General features: G+C 49.8%; 1 protein-coding gene across 1 annotated transcript in view; it reads right to left on the bottom strand.

Annotated features, from left to right (window-relative positions):
* The window catches only part of PAX5 (paired box 5), a 181,813-nt gene that overhangs the window by 132,387 nt on the left and 23,292 nt on the right, over positions 1–26,134 (bottom strand). The window contains exons 4-5 of the mRNA XM_032396898.1: positions 22,718–22,782; positions 18,893–19,021 (exon numbers count right to left, since the gene is read on the bottom strand). Coding sequence (XP_032252789.1) covers positions 18,893–19,021; positions 22,718–22,782 — 194 coding nt within the window. The remainder of the gene's footprint in view (positions 1–18,892; positions 19,022–22,717; positions 22,783–26,134) is intronic.

Here is a 26,134-nt window from a genome sequence, read left to right as displayed (position 1 = left end):
CCATTTCTTGCCTGTGCTCTGACCGAAAGCATAGCCCCGTGAGGGAACCCAGTCTTAGCCCTCAAGGGAACCCATCCTCTGGCAGGGAGACAAAGTCTGGAGATGGAGCTGTGATTCAAGCATGGGCAAGGACCCTAGAGGACCCCAAACAGCAGGCAATGGGGGCCCCGAGATAGAGAGAACTCATCTGGTATTGAGGGGGGCAGTCAGGGAAAGCCTCCTGGAGGGCGGAGGTGGCATTTGAGCCAGGATTTGGGCTTGCGGGTATGAGGAAGGAGACAGAGGGTATCCCAAACAGAGATCAGAGGTAGGGGACTGTGCCTGAGGACAGAGGCCTCCTGGGCGCTTGGCACCCATGGAGTAGGGGCTCATCTTTCACAGCCCAGATAGAAAGCAGGTCATGTTTCTGTCTCCCCAGTGCCAGGTCTTGCACACAGTAGGTGCACAACAAATGCAGATTTTGGTTTGCTTTTTTTTTCTTAAGATTTTATTTATTTATTTGACAGAGAGAGACACAGCAAGAGAGGGAACACAAGCAGGGGGAGTGGGAGAGGGAGAAGCAGACTTCCCGCAGAGCAGGGAGCCCGATGCGGGGCTCGATCCCAGGACCCTAGGATCATGACCTGAGCTGAAGGCAGACGCTTAACGACTGAGCCACCCAGGTGCCCCAGATTTTGTTTTCTTAACAGAGTCACAGAACTTCCCAAGGGAAGGGACCCCAGAGAGAAACTGTTTGTTCCAGTGGATCTCAACAAAGATGAGCGGATCAGAGGAAATGTGGGGAATCTGTGAGTTTCTGTTACTGGAGAGAAATGATGGCATTTAGTGGGTGGGGCGGGGGGGGCACTCAGCCCAGTCCAGCACAGTGAAGAGTTGCCTGGTGCCCACATGTCTTTGGAATGACCCATCATACATTCAGGTTGGTGAAAACTCTCTTTGTAAATATCGGAGCCATGAACCTGTTTTACTTACAGACACAAATTTAGCGTTTTAATTTACACTGACTTTTCCAGGAATGCAACCACCACATGGAGGAAAGATTATTCTTTGTTTTGGTTGGCATTTTATCAAGACATGTTCACAATTTCAGAAAATCAGTTTACTGATGGCAACACCACCAGAAGAATTGGTATTGCCAAAAAACACAGCTGTCCACATTTGTAGCTGCTGCGTTCATGGTGATTCTATGCATAAGTGCAAGCAACTGACTACTTTATTATGTCTTCTGGTGTAGTCATGCCTGAGCATTTACATAATGAAATACATCATTTTATTATGATTTTATTTTTCTTTCCCTCTTTTGTCACAATTGGGGCACTGAATTGATTTCTTAAATTATATGTGTAGGTAGGTTATATTGTTTCTAAATTTCATTTTAGGATAGCAAAGGAAGCACTAAAAAATATTTGTTTTAAAGAGGGGACACTGAGTTGACAGGTAATCACTCTATATGTTTTCTGAGGCCCCTCCAGTTCTGCCTGTTAAGACTGTCCCATGTTAGGCATTATTCTTCCCTAATCTGTCTTCCTGAAAAAGGGATATATTCAGGGAGAGAAAGAGTTCTCCAGACCCCTTTTGAGAGACAGGAAGACAGGTGCCCAAATTAACTCTAAAATGAATGTACTTCCAGGGCACCTGGGTGGCTCAGTCAGTTAAGAGTCTGCCTTCAGCTCAGGTCATGATCCCAGGATGCTGGGATCGAGGCCTGCATCGGGCTCCCTGCTCAGCAGGGAGTCTGCTTCTCCCTCTCCCTAGTCCCTCCCCCCACTCATGCTTTCTCTCTCCTCCTCCTGTCTCACAAATAAATAAAATCTTTAAACCATAATAAAATAAATGTAGTTCCTCAACATGAACGGTGAGAGCTTGTTCCTAAAAGACAACACCTGGATTCCCCCTAACCTTTTTGGAAATCCATTTCCCAAATACAATAATCCAGCTAGGACAGAGCCAAGAAGGGACTCAGGTTTTGCAGCAGCTTCTCCTTCCTGTCGGGGTCTGTAACAAAGGAAAGACCAAAAGGCCAGGGGAAGGAAAGACACCTCGAGCAGTGCTCCTGCTATCCTGCAAACATGCAGAATGGGCTTGGAGTTCAGAGAGCTGGGGAGGTGGGACAAAGCCTGGGGTGAGGTGTAAGAGTAGGGGAGGGGTGGGAGGAGGTGTTACTTCTGCCACGAGTAGAGCAGGTAAGTGCACAGGCTCGGAAACAAGACTGTGTGGGTCTGAATCCCGGCCCTGCAACGTACTAGCTGTATGACCCTGGACTGGTGATTTAATCTCTCATCTTTTCCATCTGCAAAAAGGAAATAGAATAGCACCTGCACTTCCTTTCTTAAAAAGATCTTATTTTTAAGCAATCTCTACACCCAGCGTGGGGTTTAAACTCACAACCCCAAGATCAGGAGTGGCACGCTCCACTGACTGAGCCAGCCAGGCGCCCCGGCACCTGCACTTCTTAAGGCTGCTGGGAGCAAGGGCCTGCCACATTGTGAGCGCCTCTGTCTCACTGCCAGCCTCATAAGGCTGAGAAAAAAGAGTATTCTCTCCTCCACTGGTCACACTGCAAGACCAGGGGCGATGGGCTGGGAAGAGAGACCCGTGTCCTGGCTCCACCTCCCCTGTGGACCACTCATCCTCAACGGATCCTCAGAGATCATCAACTGCAACTCCCCCATTTTACAGATGGGGATACTGGGGCACAGGAGGGAAGAAAATAGAGCTCACATGCCAAACTAGATTCCCACGCTAGACTCCTTCCACAGCAGCATGCTGCTTCTTACACACGCTAAGCACCAGTGTGTGCATCTGTGAATAAGGGTGATTGTCACAGGGTGGCACTAGGGATCACTGAATGCAATGACGGAGGGAAAAGCCCTCAACAAGCCTTTATTAAGCTGTTGCCAACTCGGAATTTGGGGCATTATGGAGCACACAGTAGGGGCCTGACATACTTATCATATGCAGAGCATTATCCTCTCTCACTGACCCAGCAAGCTGTTAGTACCAGAGTACCTAACACATGGTTGGCTCTCAGTAACTATTTGTTGAGTGAATGAATGATAGTATGCCTGAAAAGAGAACCAGAAAAGAGAAAAAGAGAAGGCACTCTGGTGTCTCTAACCAGAAGGAAAGAAAGAGATTGCAAGGAAGAGAGAAGTCCTGTCTCTTATCCACTCCTTCCACATCTGTGCTTTGTGCCGGGCTCCATGCTGGGCACTGAGGCTGAATGGAAGGTGGCCCCTGTCCTTGGAATTCATGGTCTGATGGGGGAGGCAATAGAAGGCTGCAGAGCCTCAGAGGCAGCTATGCGGCTGACAGCCTTCTCTGTGGGAGCAAGGAGGGCTTCCTGTGGGAGGTGCCATGCCACAAAGCCTGGGGATGCCAGACTGGGGACAGAAATGGAGGGAAGGCCACCTCTCCAAGGCGGCGGGTATAGAGACAATGCCAGTACACACGGTGGGCTGAAATCCAGCCCTGAATTTGTCAAGCCATGGCACTCGAAGCAGAGATGCCTTTCTGCCTTTTTCTACTCTTCCACTCGTGCAAGAGACAAAAAGTGTATGTCAACGCATCACCCAGCCAGACCTGAACCCCCTAGGCCCCAGGGGCCGAGGGAAGAAGAGGCCGCAGGGACCCCAGGAGGACCAGCCAGTCCAACATGCAGGAAGCATCTTGCCATCCCAACTCTGCACCGTGGTCCAGGGGGAGAGCGGTGTGCAGCATCCACCTCGGTCCCAGGCGCCCCGGCAGCGCGGCCTGTCCTCCGCAGGCTGGGGGGTGCACAGCATCCCCGGGTTCCTGACATGCGCTGGGCCGGGTCCCCGCCGCCGGCGCGCATCATCTGCTCCGCTGCCCCGCTCCCGGCTGCCGCCGCGCCCGCGCTCCCCGGGGCCCAGAAAGCTGGCATCCGTTGTTACCATAACAAACTCAATTGTTCTCAGCAGGGCCCCGGCAAATAAAGTCATTCATTAGGGGCCTCTCCCGGCCGCCGTGGGCTGCGCGGCAATCAGCGGGCCGCTCGCCGCCCCCTCGCGGGCCGAGACACGCGCCAGCGCCGTTACCTGCCGGGGCCGCCACGCTGTGCCCCGCGGCCCAGCCGAGGCCGCCGGCGGGGGGAGCGCCCGGCCGCCGAGTAGTTTTATCGCCGAACGTCAATTGACTTATACTGATTGGCTTCCTGCCGCCAAATGTCAATTAAATTGCAAATGCTTGGCGGAGCCGGGCGGCGGGCCGCCTCCTTCCCGAGGGCGCCGCGCGCTCCCTTCTTTTTGCGCCGCGGTCTGAATTTGCGGTTGAATTTATTTCTCCTTCCCCGTCGCGGAGGAAAATCCCGATGCCCTCCTGGAAGGGGTTTGCCCTCCGTTCCGGGCCGAGAGGGACCGGGCGAGGAGGGGGTCTGGCCTCTGGTCGCCAGGCTGCACGGCCGAATCCCTGGAAATTCCTCAAAGATCCTGGCATCTGAATCCTGGTGCGACTTTGAGTAAACCCCTTCCCGCTCTGCTCAGGCCTGGCTCTCTTCCCCCGGCCTGGGGGCTGGAAGGAGACGCCGCCCAGCCGGGGCCGCAACGGGCCGGGCCCTTCGGAGCTGCTAAGATTCTTCTGGTGCCGACTCTGGGCGGAGCGGTGTCTGAGCAGAGTCTAATCTCAACAACCCTCTGAAGGAAACATTGCTATTATCCTTCTTTTCCATTCCTTCCAGAATGGAGGCCCAGGTTGGGGAAGTCGCCCAAGATCTCCCAGCCAAGGAGCGGCCAGTTGGCCTTCAGCCTGGGCAGCCAGATTTCAGAAGCCTGTCGCTTAATGACTGTGCGCTGGGCTCACAGGGGTAGGGCTGTGAAGAAATGAGAAAGGGAAAGGGACGGGGCGCTGACCCCGACCTGGGCGCCCACCACGGCCAAGAACTAGGCCAAGTGTTTCACACCCATTACGGAATTCTCACAGTAATTGCATGACCTAGGTATTTACCATTTTACAGATGGCAAAGCTGACCTTTGCAGAAGTTAAGGAATTGTTCAAGGTCACAGAACAGGCTCATGACATGAGCTATAAGAACTCTCTCACACCTACACGGAGCTCTACAGTTTACAAAGCACTTTCTCACACATTGCTTCTCACCCAGTCTGCACAAGACTCTGAGGAAGGCATTCTGTTCTCTTTTGCCAAGAAGACTGAGGCCCAGAATGGCTTGCCCCAGATCACCAGCACTCACACCCAGGGCCCTGTCACTCCAAGTCCAGTGCTCCAAAGCCTACCTCAAAGAGGGGACCAATCAAGCACAGCTCTGCCCTTGCTCCCCCCCCCCCCCCCAGTTCTGTGCAGAGCTAAAAGAGGGACACAAGTCATACTGGAGTGGAGCTGGAAAATGCTTAAGGTCATGGCAAGAGCAGGAAAGGGGGCTCCTCGGAAAGAAGGCATTTTATGTAGGGACCACACATTAGGCCCCCAAAGAGATTTTACTTATTTTTCCTCTGTTGTCTGCCATAAGCCTCCCCTTTGCAGCTTGTCTGCTCCTTAAGGCTATGTCTTGGGAGAGAGGTATGCAGGTTCTTAACTGATAAAATGTGCCTGCATTTAAAAGATACAAACCTGACCGATGGTCCTTTTCAGAAAAGAGATGTTAGCAGAACAAAAGTCCCATTCAAGAGTGCTGGATGGCGTTTGTGTCTCAGACAGAAAGGAAATGAAGAGAGAGAAGATGGGAGGAGAAGGGAGGAGGCAGCAGAGAGGAGGGAGGAGGGAAAGGGAAGGATTAGGAGCTGGAAGGGTTGTCTGGGCTCACCACATCCAAACTGAGGACCCAGAGGGGAGGGACCTGACCGAGATCACACAGCAAGATAGTGGCTGAACAGAGGTTAGGAACCCAGGCCTCTCCACCCCATGTCGGGCTCATCCTGCCTCTACAAGCTGTCCTCATCCACAATTTGAATTACTAGCTTCTTGAAATACAGAGCTAAAGTTCTGCCAGTATAAATTCTGGTGGGTATGTCTTTCTTTTTCTCCTAACCCCTTGCCTGAATAATCCTATCATTAGTCCTAGCAATAGAAATAAAATCATTAAAAAAAAAAAAGACAGGAGGGGGCGCCTGGTGGCTCAGTCGGTTAAGCATCTGACTCTTCCTTTTGGCTCAGGTCTTGATCTCAGGGTCATGAAATCGAGCCCCATCTCAGGCTCCACGCTCAGCAGAGTCTGCTTATCCCTCTCTCTCTCTGCTCCTTCCCCTGCCACTCACTCGCACGCGAGATCTTTTTTTTTTTAAATAAAAATTTAGAAAGAAAGGAGAAAACAAAAGAGCTGGGAATCTAGAAAGTTCTCAACAAAGTCATCAAGGAATCTGAATTCAGTGTAAAAACCCTTTGCTCTGATGACAGAAATAGTAATAGCTATTTTTTAAACTTACCATGTGCCAGAGTCTATCAAAATATCACAAGTAATGTTTTTTAATTGCCAGGAAAAGCAGGAATTATTATCCCCTTTTGGCAGGTGAGGAAACTGAAACTCAAAGCAGGCCCTTGTCAGAGCTCACACAGTTAGTCAATGGAAGGGCTGGGTCCAGACGCTAGCCCACCCACTGCACTACCCTGCTGTGGTTTAAAGCCTACATGTCATCAGCCAATTATTGCACTTGAAACTGACCAACTTGAAGGTGTGACAACAAAGTGTGGATGGCAGTGTCAGGGGAAGACTCAGAGGTGGGGCACCTGAGTAATGAAGCATGTTCTGAGCCAAGGACCCCCTGAACTCAGTCTGGCAGGATGATAGGGATGGCAGAAATGGGAAAAATAAAAAAAGTGGACTTGAGAGCTGGGGGAATTCCCACTGATGTCATCCTGCTGTGACACTGTGTGAGGGGAAGATCAGGATGGCAGGTGAGGCTCCTCTGGAGCCCACCCCCACGCAGGTGCCAGTCCCAACACTGCCACCCTTGAGTGTTGGAGCTATGTGACCTTGGGCAACTTCCTGGATTTCTCTGAATCTTTATAAAACAGGGATGGTAAGTGTACCTGCCTGGTACCATTGTGGCGAGTATTAACTGCATTAATAATTTCAAATATATAGAGTAAACACTCAATAAGTGCTAGGTATTCTAGTGGTGCCATACTGCAGTTGTGATTTGGGGCCATGATCTATACACACTGGACAACATGCTCAGGGAAGGCAAGCAGGACCAGGGCTGAAGGCACCAGCATGCGTATCTGTGCGTGTGTGTGTGTGTGTGTATGCATGCATGTGTGTGTGCGTGTATGTGTATATGTGTATTTAGACCATGAGAGAGCTCCCTTCCCCTCCAGAATGGTTGCCATGAGATCCTTTCTCGGGGGCCAGGCAACAGAGGCTGGAGGACAGAGGATTTGGGGTCGGGCAGGAGCAGGTGGATGTTTGATGTACAAGGTTCTGGGTTCTACACAGCAGCCCGCACCCGCTGACCAGATGGGCTCCAGGCTTCTATGACATCCAGAGTCCGTCCTCCACCCCACCCCCGCCATTCAGTACCTCCTGGCTCCTGGGAACCAGGCCCCGTGCTGGGCCCGAGGGCAACAATGGCGACCACTGCAGATACAGTCTCACGGGGAAGACAACTGACAGCTGTGGAATTTTTATCCAGAGGCAGGTTCTGTGTGCTGCAGGTGGGGCCCGGGGAGCTAACAGGAGTGAGCACCAAGCAAGCCATCACTGAGGAAGTGCTATTCACACTGGATCCTGAAGATGTGGAATGTCACCTGGGTAAATGGTGGGTGAGAGAGGACAGTTTCCCAAGCAGTGGGAAAAGCATCATAGTAAAAGGCACCCTTTACTGAGCACATATCCTGCACAGGGCTCATCTTGGGCACTTTTCATGCATTACCTCCCTCATCAATCCACCTAATAGCCCAATCACAGGTACAGTCAGTGCCCTCATTTTACATATGGGGAAACTGAGGCTCAGAGAGATCCGATAACTTGCCCAAAGTCACCTGAGTAGGCATGGCTGGAATCAGCACCAGAGCCCCCGTTGCCTGACTCTACAACCCGTGCTCAGATCCCTTCGGCTGCAAGCAGAAAAGAAAAAGGCATGAAAAGAGGTTTGGTGTGACTGGAATAAGCATGAAAAAAGGAGGGTGGAGAGGGATGAGGCTCACAAGATGGGCAGGAGCCCGAACCAAGGAAGGAAGGCATTGTAACCTCGCTAAGAAGTTTGGTAGGCTTCCAAGAACAACGGGCAGATCTGCAGGGTGAAAACCCTTCAGGAGAGTCACTGATCAGTACTGTATTTCAGGGGCGCCTGGGTGGCTCAGTCGTTAAGCATCTGCCTTTGGCTCAGGTCATGATCCCAGGGTCCTGGGATTGAGTCCCACATCCGGCTCCCTGCTCGGTGGGAATCCTGCTTCTCCCTCTCCCACTCCCCCTGCTTGTGTTCCCTCTCTCGCTGTGTCTCTCTCTGTCAAATAAATAAAATCTTTAAAAAAAAAAAAAAAAAAAGAACTGTATTTCAGAAGCACAGCTGGGGCTGCTCTGTGCAAAGTGGACTCTTTGGAGAAGTCAGGGACATTGGAGGTGGGGATGCACGAGGAAGCAACAGTAATAGTTCAAACAAGAGCAGAGAGTGCTTGGACCAAGGCAGTAGCAGTGGGGATAGACAGAAATGAGCAGATTCAAGAGGTGCAGTGACCTTGAGCAAACACCTGCCATAAGGCCTTTATTTGTGGTCACAGGCAGAGGCACAAACTTTCTAAGCTGTGGAATGTTTGCCTCCAGCCAACTTAAATTCCAGGGAAAATGATACATCGCAACCCCTTCCTGTCCTACAGGACCAAAAAAGATGGCAAAGCCTCTTCCACCCTGCTATCTTATATAAAAGTCTGAGGGAGAGGTTACTATAACCCCGCAGATGGGAAGTGACCTGCCCAAGGTCACACAAATGACAGAGAATGATCCTGAATCTAACTCCAACTCTCCTGTTCCCTCAGGCACACCACAGAATGTCAGAGCCCAAAAGATCCCTAAAACCTCTTGTTCAAATCTCCACATTTTGACATGCAGAAAACAAGACTCAGAAAGAAGTGACTTGCCCAAGATCACACAGCAAGTAAAGGTTAGAAGAGAACCAAGGGCTTGACTCCAAGGAAGGTTTATATCAAGATATCTGCACCATGGAGGTGAGGAAGACCAGACTGATCCCCAAAAAGGATGGTTCAGCCCCCTACCGCCCTAACTAAATGCTGTGAAAGAAGTGAGACTCAGGGAAATGGTCAGCTTCCCTGGCCACTGCCACCCCCCACTAAGTTACAAGCACACAAAGCTCACACATGGCCGGTACACACTGCCCTGTTACCCCTCTTGTCCCCAACCCAGGACAGCAACTAAGCTGTCTTGGGTCAATGGTGCCACCTGGTGGCTAGTACTAGGAAGTGTCTGACCCCCTTGTCGCTTTTCATCTTCCCCCTTGGTCTCTCCACCGGCCTGGGCTTTTCTGTTCCTCTCACACGCAGCGCAGTTCATTTCAATGCAAGCAATCTGCTCCTCATACACATCTTCTCTAACACCTTTAAGCCTCCGTCTCTCAATTCTTCTCAAATGACTTTAGGACATTCTCTTTTTCTCCCTCTCCTCCATGTGAGTCCATTAGTCCAAGGAAAGATGGGCAAGTGATAAACTTATACCACTGAACACGAAAACTGGACATTCCAAAGTGAAATCACACACACATACACACACACACACACACACACACGCCAGTGACCAACTACTGGCATTCCAGAAACACCCAGAAGCCCCTATGGAATCAAAACAGAAATCTCCCTGTCTCAATTGCCTTTCAGACCTGCTTTTCCTCAAATAGCAGGAATCAAGATAAATACCAAACCTACTATTTTATTTCATTTTATTTGTTTTCATTCCTATTCAATAATATTTTCTGGGGTTTTCTCCTCACCAAAACTATGCCCAGGGTGAGGTCTCAGGGATCTGCCAGCCAGTGCTGAGCTGAGCGGGGATGGGGAGATGTGGTTGGGTCTCAATATGCCCACTCCCCAGGCTCTTAGGGAGCACTAGGTGGCTGCTATTTACCCTGAAGGAAGCCTGCTGGAGGGAGATCAGACCTCCACCCCCACAGATACTCTGCTGGAAATGAGGGAAACCTCAGTAGCTGTGCCTTTCTATGGGAGCTCATGCTTGGAAGACAAGCAAGCACTGTATACCCCAATGTGCTAGGGGAGGGTTTCCAAAGCCCAGCATGTTACTCCCTCCCCAGCTCAAAGACCTGCCATGGCTCCCACTGCCTTCAGGAGCTAAGTATGGAGGAAATTGAGGGTACCTTTCCTTTTAACTAAAACCATTTAGCTGTTCTCCCTCTCTGTGTGAGTGATAAGTAAGCAAGCCCAGGGTTCGAGTAGCCTGAAGCAGAGATTCACAAGGTCTAGTCAGGGATCCCTTTAAGGGGTCCCCAAGACCTTTTCAGGGGGTCCTGTGAAACCAAAACTATTTTCACAATAAAACCAAGATTTTATTGGCCTATTCACTCTCAATCTCTCACAAGTATACGGTGGAGTTTTCCAAAGGTGATAGGATGTGTGATATCAGTGCAGATTGGATACAAAAGCAGATATGAGAATCCAGCTGTCTTCTATTAAGCCAGATACTAAAGAGATTTGCAAAATTGTAAAGCAACGCCACTCCCGACTAAATTTTTTGGTTCGGAAAATATGATTCTTATTTCAAACATATGACTTATGTTACTTGTTTATTTCATGAATTAGTAAGTCAATATTTAAACTTTTATGTTTTAATTAACCCACATAAACTAAAAAGCTCTTTGGGGGTAGATAAATTTTAAGAGTTTAAGGGGTCCCAAGACCAAAGGTTTGAGAATCACTGTTCTAAAATACTGCAACAGAACTTGAGATGAGATTAGGAGAAGGTTGGACTCTTGGTGCCATAAAAAACCTTAGGAATTCCTTGATCCCATATTACAGATGAGGAAACTGAGGCCCAGAGAGAGGAATGGGTTCCAAGGTCACCAGTAAGTTAGCCACAGAATCAGGGCAGGAACCCAGAGGTCCTACTCCCCCTCCTTCCAGGCTCCTGCCCCTGTCTCAGAAGCCTCTAGTAGTTTGGAGCCCTGTGAAGCCCCTGAACCGCAGACTGCAGCCAAGGATTCAACTATATTCCAAAGCCAGAGAGAAGGGACTATGGGAATCCGCAGACACACAGAGTGGGGAAGAAAGCCAAGTGCATCCCACCTGGAGTTCCCAGCAGAGAGCCTGCCCCCTGTGGCTGAGGCTCTATATCCCTTAAGCTGTCCCCTCTGCTGACCCCACAACTCTTGTTCTGGTTGACCTCAGAACCAACTCCCTGAATGGAGATCCTCACACTCTGCCAGCCCACCCTTTACATTTCCCAGGGTTCTCTGGAACACCTGCCCACAGCCCATGAGAAAAGGATCTGGGGGTTGAGAGGGGAAGGCCTGGGCAGAGCAAGTGTGCAAACAGGGGTAGGGAGGGGTGGAGGGGGTATTCAATGGTGTTGGCTCTCACACAGGCTCTCACTGAATCAAAGTGAAACTCAGGGACTCGGGGGCCGGGAGGAACCGAAACCCGACCCCCCCAACACCCAAGGGAAAGGCCCTAGGCACTAGGGAAAGGCCCAAGAAGCCCCTCCAATTGGCCACCTGGCTTCAGGTCCCCTGCTTTACCAAGGAAGACTGACACTTGTCAGAGTGCCAAGTCTGCAAGGCCAGAAGGACAGGGGAGAGTGGCCAGCCAGGCTGGGAGAAGGAAACCTGGGTCCTTATTGTCAATGCCACTGAGCACCCCCTGTCTGCCCTGAGGCCAAGCCTGTGCCCTCCGAACCTGGACTACCTCTTCTGGTGGGTGTGGGCTAAATGACCTCAACTTCACTGTTCTTGGCTACAAGGGGTATGGCTCTTTGACCCTGCCCTACTGCCTTCCCTCCCCCATCCCCCACTGGCCTAAGAACCTGACTGCCCTCTTCCCTGACCACACACACACACACACACACACAGCAACACTGGGCCCAGTCAGGGTGCTGCCTCCCACAGGCTTCCGTTGCCACAGACCTAACTCAGACTTGTTTTTCAAAGTCCATCCTAGGACTCCAAAAACTCAAAAGCCTTTGGGTAGAGAAAACTGGAACGTGACTAACTGACAGCAAGTGGAGTAGGGAGCAGTCTGAGGACTGCAGACTCAACAGCCACAGACCACTGTTGCTATGTGGGAAAGCCCGCCCAGTGTGGCCAGAATGGGGTTTTGGGGGTTTTTTCCCAAGAAAAGCCAAACATCCATATATGAAATCTCCCAATTTTTAAATGTCAGTAACTAATTCAAAATTATTTTAAATGCAAGGCAAGCCAAGTAAAGTGTGACAGCCAGGCTGGCCATTGCCACCTGGGTTCTAAGTGATCCCCTTCCCAGCAAGAACCTTGGTCCTGAGCCCTCCACAGACAAAAAAAGAACTCAGAGAAGGGCCCCCTGCAGGGCCAGCCTGAGGAGACATCCAGGGCACACCTCATGGAGGGCTAGGGAATGGGGCCTGCTCTGGTGAAGCCCCAGGAAAGATCGAGACAAAATGGTAGTCACTTCCTTCCCTCTCTGCAGAGCCTGTGTGGCCTCCATCCTGGGCCTGATGAATCTGAGGGCCTCAGCCAGCTGTGAAGGACTACTGGTCCAACACTGGAAATCCCCTCAGGGAGTGGGCTGGCACTGGGAACCAGGCCCAGCCAACAGACCAGCGTCAAGGACGGCATTCCTGTTGGGAGGGCCCTGCGTGGATAATGGCCCAGAGACAGGAAAGCTCAGAGAAATGCACAGGGAGTGGAAGCACAGAAGGTATGAAGAAGAGGAATGGGAGGCAAGGCAGGAAGGTCAGGGCTCATTGTCAAGAGCCGAGGTTAGCCCTGGGAGATCAGTAGGGGTCGGCCCCCCTGCCCCCACCTCCCCCATCCTCCTAGCACAGGCTGATGGGGTTGCTGGTGGCTTTCAACAGTGGGGGCAGCAGCCGGACCAAGGAGAATGGGAGAGATGGGAAAGAAGAAACAGACCTGTCACGTCGAATAGCAACAGGATACCAAGGATATTCTGAAGAGTCTATTCTCTCCCTCTGCGTTTTCCAGATTTTTACTCTGTGACCTGGTCAGACCCCTTCTCTTCTCCAAGCCTGTTTTCCCAGCTGAATAACAACTGGAACGACATGTCCTAGATGTTCTCCAAGGCCCTTTACTCCAGCAGGGGGGACTTGAGGTCCAAGCTGGTGACCCCCAGCCCTCCCACCCAGGCCCAGGTGCTCTGCCTTCTGCCCTCTATCTTGGAACCTCTCTTGTGTACCTAGGGCCTCTTTTGTGGAAAACTGAGACTTGATCCTTTTATTCTTCCATCAAGGGGGCTGGAAGACCAAGGTCCTGGGGAAAGGAAGCAAAGCAAAGCAAGTGGCCCTTCGTTTTGCTGCTGACACGTGGGGGCACTGTTGTTCAGTCTTGATAACACAACAGTCGTCTTACAAGCAGGAAGTGGGCGGTGGGCAGATCTGCTAGTCTCAGTCACCAAAGAGAACTGTGGCTGGAGCCGGCTTGCCTTCAGCCAGGGGCTGGCCTCACACCCTCCAGCCCCAGTCTCCCTCAGTGGCCACTGATGAAGCTTTTTCTATGACCAGGCCCTGGGGCTAAACCCTGTAAGGGTATGATTTCATTTTATCCTCACAGTAACCCACCAGGCTTGTGCTATCTATACTTTCCAGATGACAAAGTAGAGGGTCAGAGAGATTAAGTAACTTGCCGAAGATGTCACCACAGTAAGGCCTCAGATCACTCTGTCCCTGGCCTGTGAGCCTTGTCCTTGCCTCGATGCCTCACCATCTTATTTGGGGCTCTCCAGAGATCAGAGACGTGTGGAATCAAAGCCTGCCTGTAACTCATAACTCAGGAATCCTGACCTTTCCACACATCCCATTCCCTTCTGGGAAATCTGAGAGGGTTCTCTGCACCTTCTGCTCCAGCCTTCCATCCCAAGCCCTGGGCGGCAGACAGGGTCTGAGTGTCCGGCAAGGACAAGGGTCCTAATAGAAGAAGATCAGGGTCTGCCCATGCTCAGGGGGGCCCTGGGCCTTGTGTGGTCTGGGAGCTTCTGAAAGCCCTTCCCTCCCTGCAATGGTTCCCATGGAGGTCTGCAGAACAGGGCTGAGCTGGGGCTTCCAACCTAGGCAAGAGAGGAGCAGGGGGTTGGTAAGAGGGAGAGCAAGAGCGAATATAAGAAGACAGAAAGTGAGTATGTATGAGAGAAAGAGAGAGGAATAAGAGAGAGAGAGAGGTGTATACATGTGTGTGAGCGTGTAAAAGGTTGTGTGTATGTGTGTGAGAGTATGTATGTGTATGAGAGTGTGTACACAGTGTTGTGAAAGAGAGAATGTGTGGTGTGGGAGGAGTATATTTGTGTATGAGAGTGTGTGACAAAGAGTGTGTGTGTGTGTGTGAGAGAGAGAGGGTTTGTGTGTGACTGCGTGTGTGTGAGATTTTGTGACAAAGAGAGTGTTGTGAGAGTGTGTGAGAGAGAGGACGTGTGTGTGTGTGTGTGTGTGTGTGAGACAGTGTGTGACAGAGAGTGTGTGGGCGGGGGAGAAAGAGAGAGTGCTAGACCAAGAGACAGAAGCAGATACAGAAAAAGTCTATTAACATAAACAGAGGCAGATAACACTGGATGAGATGCACCCCCAAATGAAAGACATGGGGAGGGACACAAAGACATAGAGGAGACAGGCACCCCCAGAAAGAGGGGTAGACCTGGTCATGTCAGGTCCCGCTAAATGCCCCCAAACCTCTCCCTGAGGGTCTTGCTGGACTTGGCAGCTCTTGGAAAGGACAGGCCACCTAGGGGTTTTAGATGCCTTTACTGTGCCCTCTTCAGGCAGAGAGCAGTCCAGGGTCCAGAAGGCCAGAAATTCCACCTGCAATGTGCCCTCTACGGCCCAAACTCCGGGCAGGGGGATAAGGGAAGGGGGAAGTCAAGGAGACCTGAATGGGGGCCCCAGAGATGGTGGACAGAGGCCCCATCAGAGATCAAAGGCCCAGGAAGAAACAGGGTGTGGGGCTGCCCTTTCACCCATGGCCACTCTTCCCAGCTCCGGCTGCCAGCCGAGTCCGGCCCTGCCACCACCTCCTACGGGCCTTCTTGGCGGGGGGGCACTACTTCAGGCCCTGTCCCCCTAGCCCAGTGGGATTCCTGAGGCCTATGCTAGAGACTTCTCCGTGCAAGCTCTCAGGCTGGCCCAAGTAGGAGAGGAGGCTGTGTCCCCTGCCTGGGCAGCACAGCCACCTGACCCTCAGTAGCATCCACAAGCCTCCTGAGCATCTCTGGGTGCTGTGCCCTGTGCCAAGGAGCAGGCCAGGGAGAGAAACCCATGTGGTGTGGCCTCTGCCCAGTCAAGTCCATGTGGATGGCCACCTCTGAGTCAGGCGGCAGGAGGGGAAAACAAGTAGTAGAACCACTTTCAGACAGGCAGTCAGAGAACCACGTGCCACCCAGATTGGAACAGGCCTCAAAAGTCACAGAGTCCAAACCAGAAGGCCTTCTTTGGCTCTCCTGCCTCTCCTTTGTCTAGCCCCTGCTCACACATCTGATGACAGGGAGTTCATTACCTTTCCAACCTAGTGCTCCCATCCTCGGCCCCGCCTGGCTGTTAGTTTGAAAGCTATTCCTTGCACTGAGTTGTACTCTGCCTCCCTGGAGCTTCCTGCAGCCGGCCCGGCTCTGCTCTCAGAGGCCCCAGGGCCTTCTCGGCCACCTGAGCCGCACACAGCTCATCTGAGATTTGGACACAGTGGCCATACCCCCAAAGCCAATCTTGGAGGCAAACGTCCCGGGGAGAGTCCTAGAATTTCTAGACTGAAAGGGCCCTTGGCAATCCACTAGTCGAACAGTTATTCTAACTTGTTTGTTTTTGCTACAGAACTCTTTATTCAAATAGAGCTTTCTGTGGAAGCCCAAAATACCAAACAGAAACCTTCCAGGTTGAGGAGATTATCCCCTCCCCCTGCTTACTAATCATGAACCCTCTACAGGCATATGACTGATCCAGTCCACTTACTGAGCACCTATTATGTGCCAAGCACTCGTACTAAAGCCACATTACCCAATACAGTAGCCACTAGGCACATCAGGAGGCTACTGGACACCATGAAATGTAGCTAGTGCAACCGAGGGACTCAATGTTAAATTTCATGTGATTTTAATTATTTTAAATTTAAAAACAGAAGCAATGTAAAATATTTTCCCCTTGACAAAGGGCCACTTCCTAGGAGGAGCCTTCCTGGATCCTTTTGGTCAAAATCAGGCCCTCGCTGCCTGGCTCTCCCCCTCTGGTGTCACTGCCCATCACAGCACCACCTTTGGAGGGGCTTCGGCTTGTCGGTTTTGCCCGCCAGCCCGTGAGCTCTAGAGGGCAAGCCCTTTGTGACTAGACTCTATTACCACCACCACCACCACCACCACCACCACCACCCTCCCCGCCCTGAGGCCTGGGCAGAAGAGTGGCACCAGGAAATAGGCAAGTCCTAGCTGGAGGTGACTGCAAAGTGGAATGGAGTGAGCGACACCACCCTACAGAGCCTCAGTCACCTCATCTGAGAAATGGGAGTGAGGATTCCTCTTGGCCTCTTCCCCTTGGCCCGCTATGCCTCTCTCCCTCATGGCCCTTCCCTCAACCTTGCCTCCCGCTCTTCCCAATCCTGTCAGCTTCCAGGACCATCATCAAATCATTCTCCCTTAGCCCCCAGACCACAGACTAGATCACTTCCCAGGTCTTTCTGGGCATCAGGACTTGATCTCAAAGATGATCCAATCCTACAACTAATTCTTGATACTCTTGTACAGCAGCCCCAGCACATGGTCATCTAGGCTCCACTTCCATGCCTCTAGTGATGGGGTACTCACTACCTCCCAAGGTAGCCCCCGTTTGCCCCAGACCACTCTCACATTTACACGTTCTTTCTTACACTGAGCTGAAATCTCCTCTGCACCTGCTGCACGCTGGCCCTGAAGCCTACACAGAAAAGTCCGATTCCTCTCACCCTCCATGACAGCCCCCCAAATATTTGAAGGCAACGATCCAGTCCCGCTCATTCTTCTCTTCATTGTATCAGAACAACCCTAGAGCCTCAAGGTGTTCTCCAGGTGCTATGATATCCAGACCCCTGTTCATCCAGATTACACCCACCTGGACACATCTCCATCTGTCACTGTCCTTCTTAAAGGTCAATATCCCAAATGGGCCACCATCCTCAAGGAATGATCTGATGGCACAGAGCAGTCAAGACCAACAACACACCTGCATTCTGACCACTCAATACATTTTTTTTTAATTTATTTATTTTAAGTAGGCTCTACACCCAACGTGGGGCTGGAACTCATGACCCCAAGATCAAGAGTTGCAGGCTCTACCAACTGAGCCAGCCAGATGCCCCTGGAGACATTTTAAAGCAGCTTGAGAGGCTAAACAGGGGCCGCTGATCAGAGACTGAAAGCTGGTACAGTGTTCTGCAAACGGTAAAACTGCCCCCCCTCCCCAAAATCAGGACCTGTCTGTTTGGTGGTAAACATCAAACCAGATTTTTTTTTTTTAATTTCTCCAAAAATCTCTGCTGGGATCCCTCAGCGTGTGAGGGAGCGTCACACAACCCGCCCCTCCACCGTGATCAAACACAGCTGGGCCCCAGTTTGGGCACATCTGCTTCGAGTGCAGGTGACAACGGGAGAAAAGATGACAGCGTCAACCCCATAAACCAACAGAGATGGTAGGCCCACTGCCTCCTGCGATAACGCAGCCCAGCGCCCGCTGAGTTAAACACTTCTGACATCTGCTCTGAGTGTCCAGAACAGGGGAAAGAGGTGAGGGGGTTCTGAAGCCGTGAACCATCCCCACGCACCCCCACAGCTCCAAACGGAGGCCCCAGGCCCAGCCTCTGCACCGTCCGGAACACGCAGACCGCAGGCCAACCCACCGCTGGGCCAACTCATTTTTCTAGTTACAGATCTTAAGTACTTAGGCACGTGCTCCCGAGAACATACATCCCTCACAGGGAGCCGAGAAAGGGAATTGTGCTGAGGAACAGAATAATTGAATCAAGATTTCAGTCACACGGCTCTCAGGCCCTAGACCATAGGCGTTTTTTTTTTTTTTTTTCCTTTCCTGACTAAGGTCTTACAGACTCCCAGGGGTCAGCCCCACTGGCAGCCCATCCAGGCCACGGAGAGCCGGGTGAGGGTGGGCCCATGTCCTGGGCGGAGACGGCCAGCTCCAGAGACCCAGGCAGCAGGCGCACACAGGGGCTGAGAAAAACCAACTGGGAAGATTGTCATCTTGGTAATCCCCAGGAGGCCTCTGTACTCCTTCCTTCCAGGCCCAAGGGCAGAGATGAAATGATTCACTTCCTCAAAGCCCCCACCCTCACCACTGCTGGAGGCCTTCTGGGAGACTGTGCACAGCCCTTCTAGAACCCACCTGCTGACCTCTCACTGCAGGGCACCAGCACCCCCTCTCCTCCCGGTCTCCCCCTGCAGAGGGGACGACCATTTGCTCACACCCTGCGCACCCTGCCCTCAGGCATCAGATCTGCGTACGGGTCCTCTTACACACCACAAAGCTCGGGCACGAGGGTTCTGCCAGGCCCACTTGCCTCCACCCAAGAGGTGGAGATGAGGGCGGGCCAGTGAGAAACCTCCAGTCCCAGCCAGCAGCCTGCCCGCCTCTCCTAGAGCCCTCAGCCCCTCCCCGTGTCCACCTCGCCTGGGGACTCAGGGGCTCGGCGGGCAAACAGGTGCTCAGTGGGCATCTTCGCTTCCACCCCTGACTGATCCGCCCCACAACAGAGCCCGTCGGGTTCATCCCGGACAGGGCTGCGTGGGCATCTCTTACCTTCATCTCTCTTGCGCTTGTTGGTGTCGGCGCTGGGGGACGTGATGCCCAGGATGCCGCTGATGGAGTACGAGGAGCCGGCCGAGTCCGTGCTCACCGACGACACCTGCGTCACGGAGCCCGTGGACACTGCGCAGAGGGAGAGGGGTGGTCAGGGCCCGGCAGGAGAGCTGTGGGGGCGGGCGCTTCGGGCCAAACAAAGGCACTCGCCCTGCACTGGGCTGATGCGTGCGACTGCCTGCCTGCCCTGCGGAGCCGGGAGTGCGGGACACAGCGAGTGTGTGCTGAGGACACTCACCCTATGGCAGCCCCTACACCTGGGCGATGCGAACTGCCCTCAGGGGCCGTTTGCCCAGGTTTCCTACTGCTGGGGGTGGTGAGAGGGAGAGGATGGGCAGCTAGGAGGACTGGCAGTGCAGAAGGGAGCATGGGACAGTGTCAGAAGGGCACTAGCTCAAATCCCAGCCTGTCCAAGGATGCAGGAAGCAGGGGAATGGAGAAGAGAGAGAGAGGGGAGCCGGGGCCCACCACCAGCCAGTGCTTAAAAAAAAAGACCTAGACTACTCATTAAGCAGGTTCGTTCCTTGCTGCATATCCACCCATCCATGCAGACATAAATACCTGCACACTCATACACTCAGCCAACAAAACTCCAAATGGCAAACCGTTCCTTCTTTTTATAGTTCCTCACTGTCTTTTCTCCTTCCAGTTTACCTGGATTTTAATATTTAATATTAATTATGTAATAATGATATGATATATAATAGAATATATATATAGTGCATACATCATATATATTGATATACATAATAATGATAACTAACGTTTTCTGAGAACTTACTCTGTGCCAGGCATTACTGAGGCATTGTTTTATTTAATTCTAAGAACAATCTTATAAGGGAGGCAATGTTATTATCTCATTGGAAAGTAAGGAAACCAAAGCTCAGAGAAAGATAAGTGACTTGTCCAAGGCCACAGAACTCAGAAGCTAAAGTCTGAACCCCTAGAGTAACCTGTTCCTCGTTAAGGAATCATGAAAAACAATCCTATGCTTCACATTAGTGCAGTGTTTTTCTATTTGATGGTTGCAACAACCTAAAGTGCTATTATTTACCTCATTTGATAAATAAGGCTTCACAAGGTGAAGGGATTTGCTCAACGTCATCTAGCCAGTTAGCAGGAGCACTAGGACTTAGCCTCGGGTCTAGACTTGAAGTCTAGATTTCCCCTGTCCGGAAATGTGGGGGCCAGGGTTAGTGACTTATTGTGACTGAGGCCAGGTCTCTACATCCCTAAGGATAAGCACGGGGGAGGGGAGGTTTTGTGCAAGTTTCACATTAACTCCTAACCCCAGAGTCCAAGGGAAAGACCAGTCAGTCGTCAGGGTCTTCGGGAGCTATCCAGCTGAATTTCCATTTCTGGGCTGTGGGAATTCTTTCTTGGTTCATTAAAGCCTACAAACCAATCTCAGACACATTTCCTTGGGCTATAAGTAGCTGGAGGCAGGTGAAGCCGCCTTTGGCTCTAAAGTGTAGAAAATTACAAGAAATGGTGGTGATTGCGTGAGAAGCTGTTTGGTGCTTTCCTTGGAGCATATCCAGCTCTTACTTCTACAGACCTAGAGGGAACAGTGTCTTTCTTCTCATATTTGAGTTAGATTTTTAGATCTTCCTTAGGAGACACAGAAGTAGAAATCGTTAACTTCTCTTTTCCTTCACCAGAAGAAGCTCCTCAAAATAGATTTATGCAAATCTCACAACCTTTTCTGTATTAAGGTGCAAAGAACAGAGGAAGAAGATCACAAGTCATTTGGTACTTTAAAAAACAACAACCACGTATGACCAAGGCTCACCATGTCGCTGACAGAGCCAATGATATTTTGTGATTGCACTAGACTCAAAAGACCCAAATTCCAATTCTGGCTCCACCACTTATGAGCAGGGTGCCCTTGGGCTAGTTATTTAATCTCTCAACTTCCGTTTCCTCTGCCCTCGATAAATTTGTAAACTATAAGGGGCTGTACACATGTAAGATAGGTTTTTTATAAAAATTTCTGAAACAAAACAAAGCATTCTGCTGACCTACAAGTAGAATTGTTCTTCTAACCCAACTGAAAGAATAGTATAAGTTACTCTTAGTCTGATATTCATTGTTCCGTGATCTGAAATAGTTAAAGCTACAAGTGAAATCTCAGCCATAAACATTTCCCCAGGAACCCTCCTCAACCCTCTTCAGCCCAGCTCAACAGAGCTGGTAGTTTCCTTCCTTTGGCTCACACCGTACCCTCTACTTTCTTCTTGAGCCTGAGCTCAGTGTTTTGCAAACTTCTCTTAGTTGCATTCCCCCATTAGACTGAGAAGCCCTGGAGAATGGGGATTAGGTCCTGCCTCCTTTAAAATACTAGTCTCTTGCAAAGCAGGGGCTTAGCAAACACTTTTTGAATGGACTACTAAAGAACTATTTATTTCTTTTAATTTAAATTCAATTAATTACCATATAATGTATTATTTGTTTCAGGGGTACAGGTCTGTGATTCATCAGTCTTATATAATTATTTTAGGGGCACCTGGGTGGCTCAGTGGGTTAAGCATCTGCCTTCAGCTCAGGTCATGATCCCAGGGTTCTGGGATCGAGCCCCACGTAGCTTCCTGCTCAGCGGGGAGTCTGCTTCTCCCTCTGCTCCTCCCCCTGCTTGTGCTCTCTCTCTCTCTCAAATAAATAAAATATTTTTTAAAAAAAGAATTATTTTATGGTAGGGAGGAATTCTCTCTTACCCTTATCCAAAGAGGCAAACATGGAGGACCAGAAACCTCAGGGAGCACCTAGTTTGTGCACCTCAGTCCACAAATGGGGAAACTAAGGCTCAGAGAAGCAAAGGGACTTACACAGTTCACCGGATGAGTTAATGGCAAAGCTGGAAGTATAAGCCTGGCGTCTGCCCATCCCCCATCACCACGGGGAATTCAAGTTTGCAGTTAAAGAGGGAGTGACAAAGATGTGGAAACATTAGACAGTCTGAGGCATTATTAAATGACAGTGACAGGGATTGTCAGAGGCTTCCTGAATGGCCACCACTTTCTTATAGAATAACCTTCCCCCCAGAGGTGTTTCCTTTATCCCAAGTGGCGAAATAACGTGTCTTAAATAGACACATGTCACTGACATCTCACAGTCTTTGCGGGGAAGGAAAGGCACGGAAACTTCCGGATTCTTCAATAGTAAGAAATAGGACCCCCACGCTTACAAGTGGCCCTTGCTCAGACTATTCCCCGTGAGTGTCAAAAACCCCACTGCAGCCCTCAACAATTCATGGAGTACATGAGATCAAAGCGAGAGAGGGGGAGAGAGAGAGAAAGAGAGAAAGTTTGGGAAGTTTTGCCACATCTTCACTCAAGACTGCAAGTGCACAAAGAATTGTGGAAGGGCTGGTTAATAGAAGAAAAAAACACATTCAAAACTACTTACTGACTAATGATGCAGAAAATGTTATGAATAAGTATCCCTTTCTTGATTTATTACTTTAATTATCTGACATTCTATAGACCCCCATTAGTGGATTTTTTTTTTTTTTTTGGCTTAGATTTCAATTTTCTGTCTCATGGTGAAAGCTATTTATCATAATAATCAGTAAAATTCAAAACCTTTTAGCAGTATTTATAAAATTCATTTACCAGGTTCAGCCCTTGGAGAATGACAAAGAAGGCGCATTAGTACGTGTGCCGAAGTGTTTTATGCAGAATTATCTGTCCATAAGAATGATTAAAAGTTCTTTAGACTATTTGGAACCCATTAGATTTTTAAATTTTTTTTAAAAGTTCTTCTTACCTATGCTGTGACTGGAAGCTGGGACCGGCTGGTTGGGTGGTTGCTGTACTTTCGTCCGGATAATCCTGTGGACAGTTGGGAAAGAAAATAATGGCTATTTACCATCATCGAGAAGATATCTCAACTAGCTATGCACGGACAACCAGAAAAGCCTTATCAAGCTGGGGCAGAGGAGGAGGGAGGTTATACCCTAGACTGGGAGTTAGGGGGTTAGAAGAGCTATGGACTAGTCCCAACTCAGCCCCTACCTCCCTGGGTGTCTTTGGATAACTTGCACCCCTGTCTGGGATTCGAGTGCCTCTTCCGTAGAAAAAGGATGATATGTTAGTGTTATGAATGGGCATCTTTTTCTCTGGAGCAGCTCCAGCACCATAAAGAACTCCCTGAGCGACGTTAGAGAGTTTCTTCCCTTCCCCAGACCTCTGCCCCTTCTCAGCAGAATGACTGAACCAGGTGACCTCTCTGTTCCCTGGGGGCCCACATGCTCTGGTTTCTCTGCCTTAGAGAGCCACATGAGGAGTCACATCCCCACCTGTTAAAAATTATCAAAGAAGCGGATGTGTGTTGCTCTCAACCTAAAAAGGGTTTAAAGTGCTGGCTTGGCTTTGCTACGAGGAACGCTCCAAAGCTGCCTTGTACAAAATCTCATGGTTACGCTCCAACAGGGCCAGAAGCCAGGGGTGTCCTGGCTTGTCTTTCCAGAGACCTTGCTCTAGTTCTAATATGATGAACTTGATTGTGACCCTGGGCAAGTCCATTCCGTTGTGGGCCTCAATACAACAAGGGAGTTGGAACAGACCACACTACTTGCTTTAAGTGATTAAATCCTCTTTTGGGGGGAAAAAATCTTCCAGAAAATCCCACTGTATAAAAGGGGTAACAGTGGTACTGTCTTCCCTCTGCACCTGCTGGCTCCGATGTTCCTCTGCAGAACACTGGGCTCTGGGAAGCTTAGGCTGTAAAATTCTTTCTGGAACAACACACTCATATGGGTGTCCATGAGACCCCAAGCCCTGCGTGTCATAGAGTAACCAACCTGGCCAGGCCAGAAGCCCCTGTGGGGTCCACAAGAAAGTTCCTTCCCTGGCATTTGGGAGAAGGGTGGGTGGTAATACAATGTTCAGCTTCTTTGGAAAAGTTCTACTCCACCCTCCAACTATTACCTTTTAAAAGAACACTTACTAGAATTCTTCTTAATTATAAAAGCAATTTGTGCTCATTGCAGACTTTTAGGACAATAAATATAAAGAAGACATCTAAAAATCACATTTCAGTGTATTTCCTTTATGCTAACATTCCTATGCATATTAGGAAATATCCATTTTCTGTTAGCAAAATCAAGATTAAACCATGTACACAGTTTGTATCCCGCTCTCTTCACTCAATGCCATAGGAGAGGCTTTTTCACATTCCAGACCATTATTTCGGGAAGTCCAAGTTGCAAGCTGCACGGGGTCTCCAGCCTGTACAAATAGAGAGCAGTGAGGATGCCCTCACTGGGTTATGGCCTCTGCTCTCCACGATCTCACAGCTCAGTGGTGGGCACCCAGGCTGCTCAGCATGCTCGGCTGAGAGCCTGGAACGGACATTTCCCTTCATACCACAGCCCAGCCACGGGGTCCTCTGGAGTCCAGGCCCCTTGAGCCTCCAGGGTCCTTTGCCCTTTTCTATGAGTCGGTGTAAGTGTTGCATCAAATGCATTCGGTGTTTGTTTTCTCCAATATTCGAAGTGCTTATTTTAACTCAGCAAACGTGGAGCATATTCACAAGGACCTGGGAATGAGGTAGTCTTTTGGAACCACCTGGAATTAAGCTAGAATCTGATCTAATTTTTGTATTTTTGTGTATGTCACCTTCTCTGTGGATATATGTGTGTTTGTCTACAGAGATATGGCTTGATGCGAATATATGGATATACCAGATGTAAATATAGTTTATCTATGTTACGGTTTATGTATATACAAAAATATGGTAAAATATATCAGAACTATTTCCCATTACTTTCAGCATAAAGTCCTAACTTTTCAAAGTATTGTCTGGCCATTAAATTTAAGCAAACAAAGAAAATTATATTTTCCTTTTAAAATATTTATAAATCGTTTGGTAAGACATTATCAATTGTTATAAATCATCAAGAGGCAGCTGCAGCATATTGATTAAATACACAGGCTCCACGGGGCGCCTGGGTGGCTCAGTCGTTTAAGCGTCTGTCTTGGGCTCAGGTCATGATCCCAAGGTCCTGGGATCGAGCCCCGCATCAGGCACCCTGCTCAGCGGGGAGCCTGCTTCTCCCTCTGCTTCTGTCCCTCCCCCTCAAAGGATAAATAAAATCTTTTTTTTTAAATTATATAAATAAATAAATACACAGGCTCCAGAATCAGAGGTTGAATCCCAGTTTTCCAACTTGCCAGCTGCATGGCCTTGAGTAAATTACTTAACCTCTCTGTGCCTCAGTTTCTTCATCTACAAAGTGGGGCTAAGAATCATTCCTACCTCCTAGGGTTATTATGAGAATTAAACTAATTAATAATTTAGAATAGTGGCTACTGCATAGTAAATTCTCTATAAATGTTAGCTGTTATTTTCAGTAGTATCTTCATAACGACTAAAGACCAGCTTCAACCTTAAAAGGTTAGTATTTTCCACGAATGCCTTAAAAACACATGGGATCCCCCCTGGGAGTTGGGGAGGGGAAAGCAGCCATCCCCACACCCTATTTTAAGGCTGTAGTGCGGTTGTCCTTTATAGGCGAGACCAAAATATAGGGAACCCGCCAAAGCTGTCCCCAGGGATAGAGATTTTGCCCATCTGCTTGCAGCAGCTGCCAAAAAAAGAACAAAGAGCATTATCTTCCGCTGAGAAGAAATGGTAGTGGGAAGAACAAGACTAATTGAATCATAGCAGTTCTTTAAAAATTTTAAATTAACAAGCAATCATCAAGACTTGTCACAATAAGAGTCACACTCCAGACCTTTTCTAAACCAGAGACAGCCTGGCTAACTGGCACTTAACACTAAAATGTCTAACCTCTATGTTGCTGAGCATGAGCATGACCCTGGGTGCCATGTGAATATCCTAGATCGTCCAACAGGGAAGAAAGTTCAGCAATCAACCAGTTCCTCCAAATGGGGAAACCAAAGCCCAGAGTGCTCCAGTGACTTGCCAGGGTCACACAGCAGGTCAGCCCAGACTTCCAGGTTCCATGCCTAAGCACTTTCCTTTGGACCACATTCAAAGGAAGTGATCCCCCTGCTAAATATTTCCTACAGGAAATATTGGATTCCAAATCCATTTAGAAACTGAAGGACTAACGTCCCAGGGACTTCAGGTATTACAGGCATGTGTAAGGATCCGATTTCAACATCACCCTCACTTCTTTGAAAGGCTAGGTCTTCTCAGACACATTCCCCCCACCGC

The sequence above is a fragment of the Phoca vitulina genome, unplaced genomic scaffold (assembly GCF_004348235.1).
Source record: "Phoca vitulina isolate PV1807 unplaced genomic scaffold, GSC_HSeal_1.0 scaffold94, whole genome shotgun sequence".
NCBI lineage: Eukaryota > Metazoa > Chordata > Mammalia > Carnivora > Phocidae > Phoca > Phoca vitulina.
The sequence above is the reverse complement of the archived record's forward strand: the minus strand, read 5'-3'. Positions and strand labels throughout refer to the sequence as shown.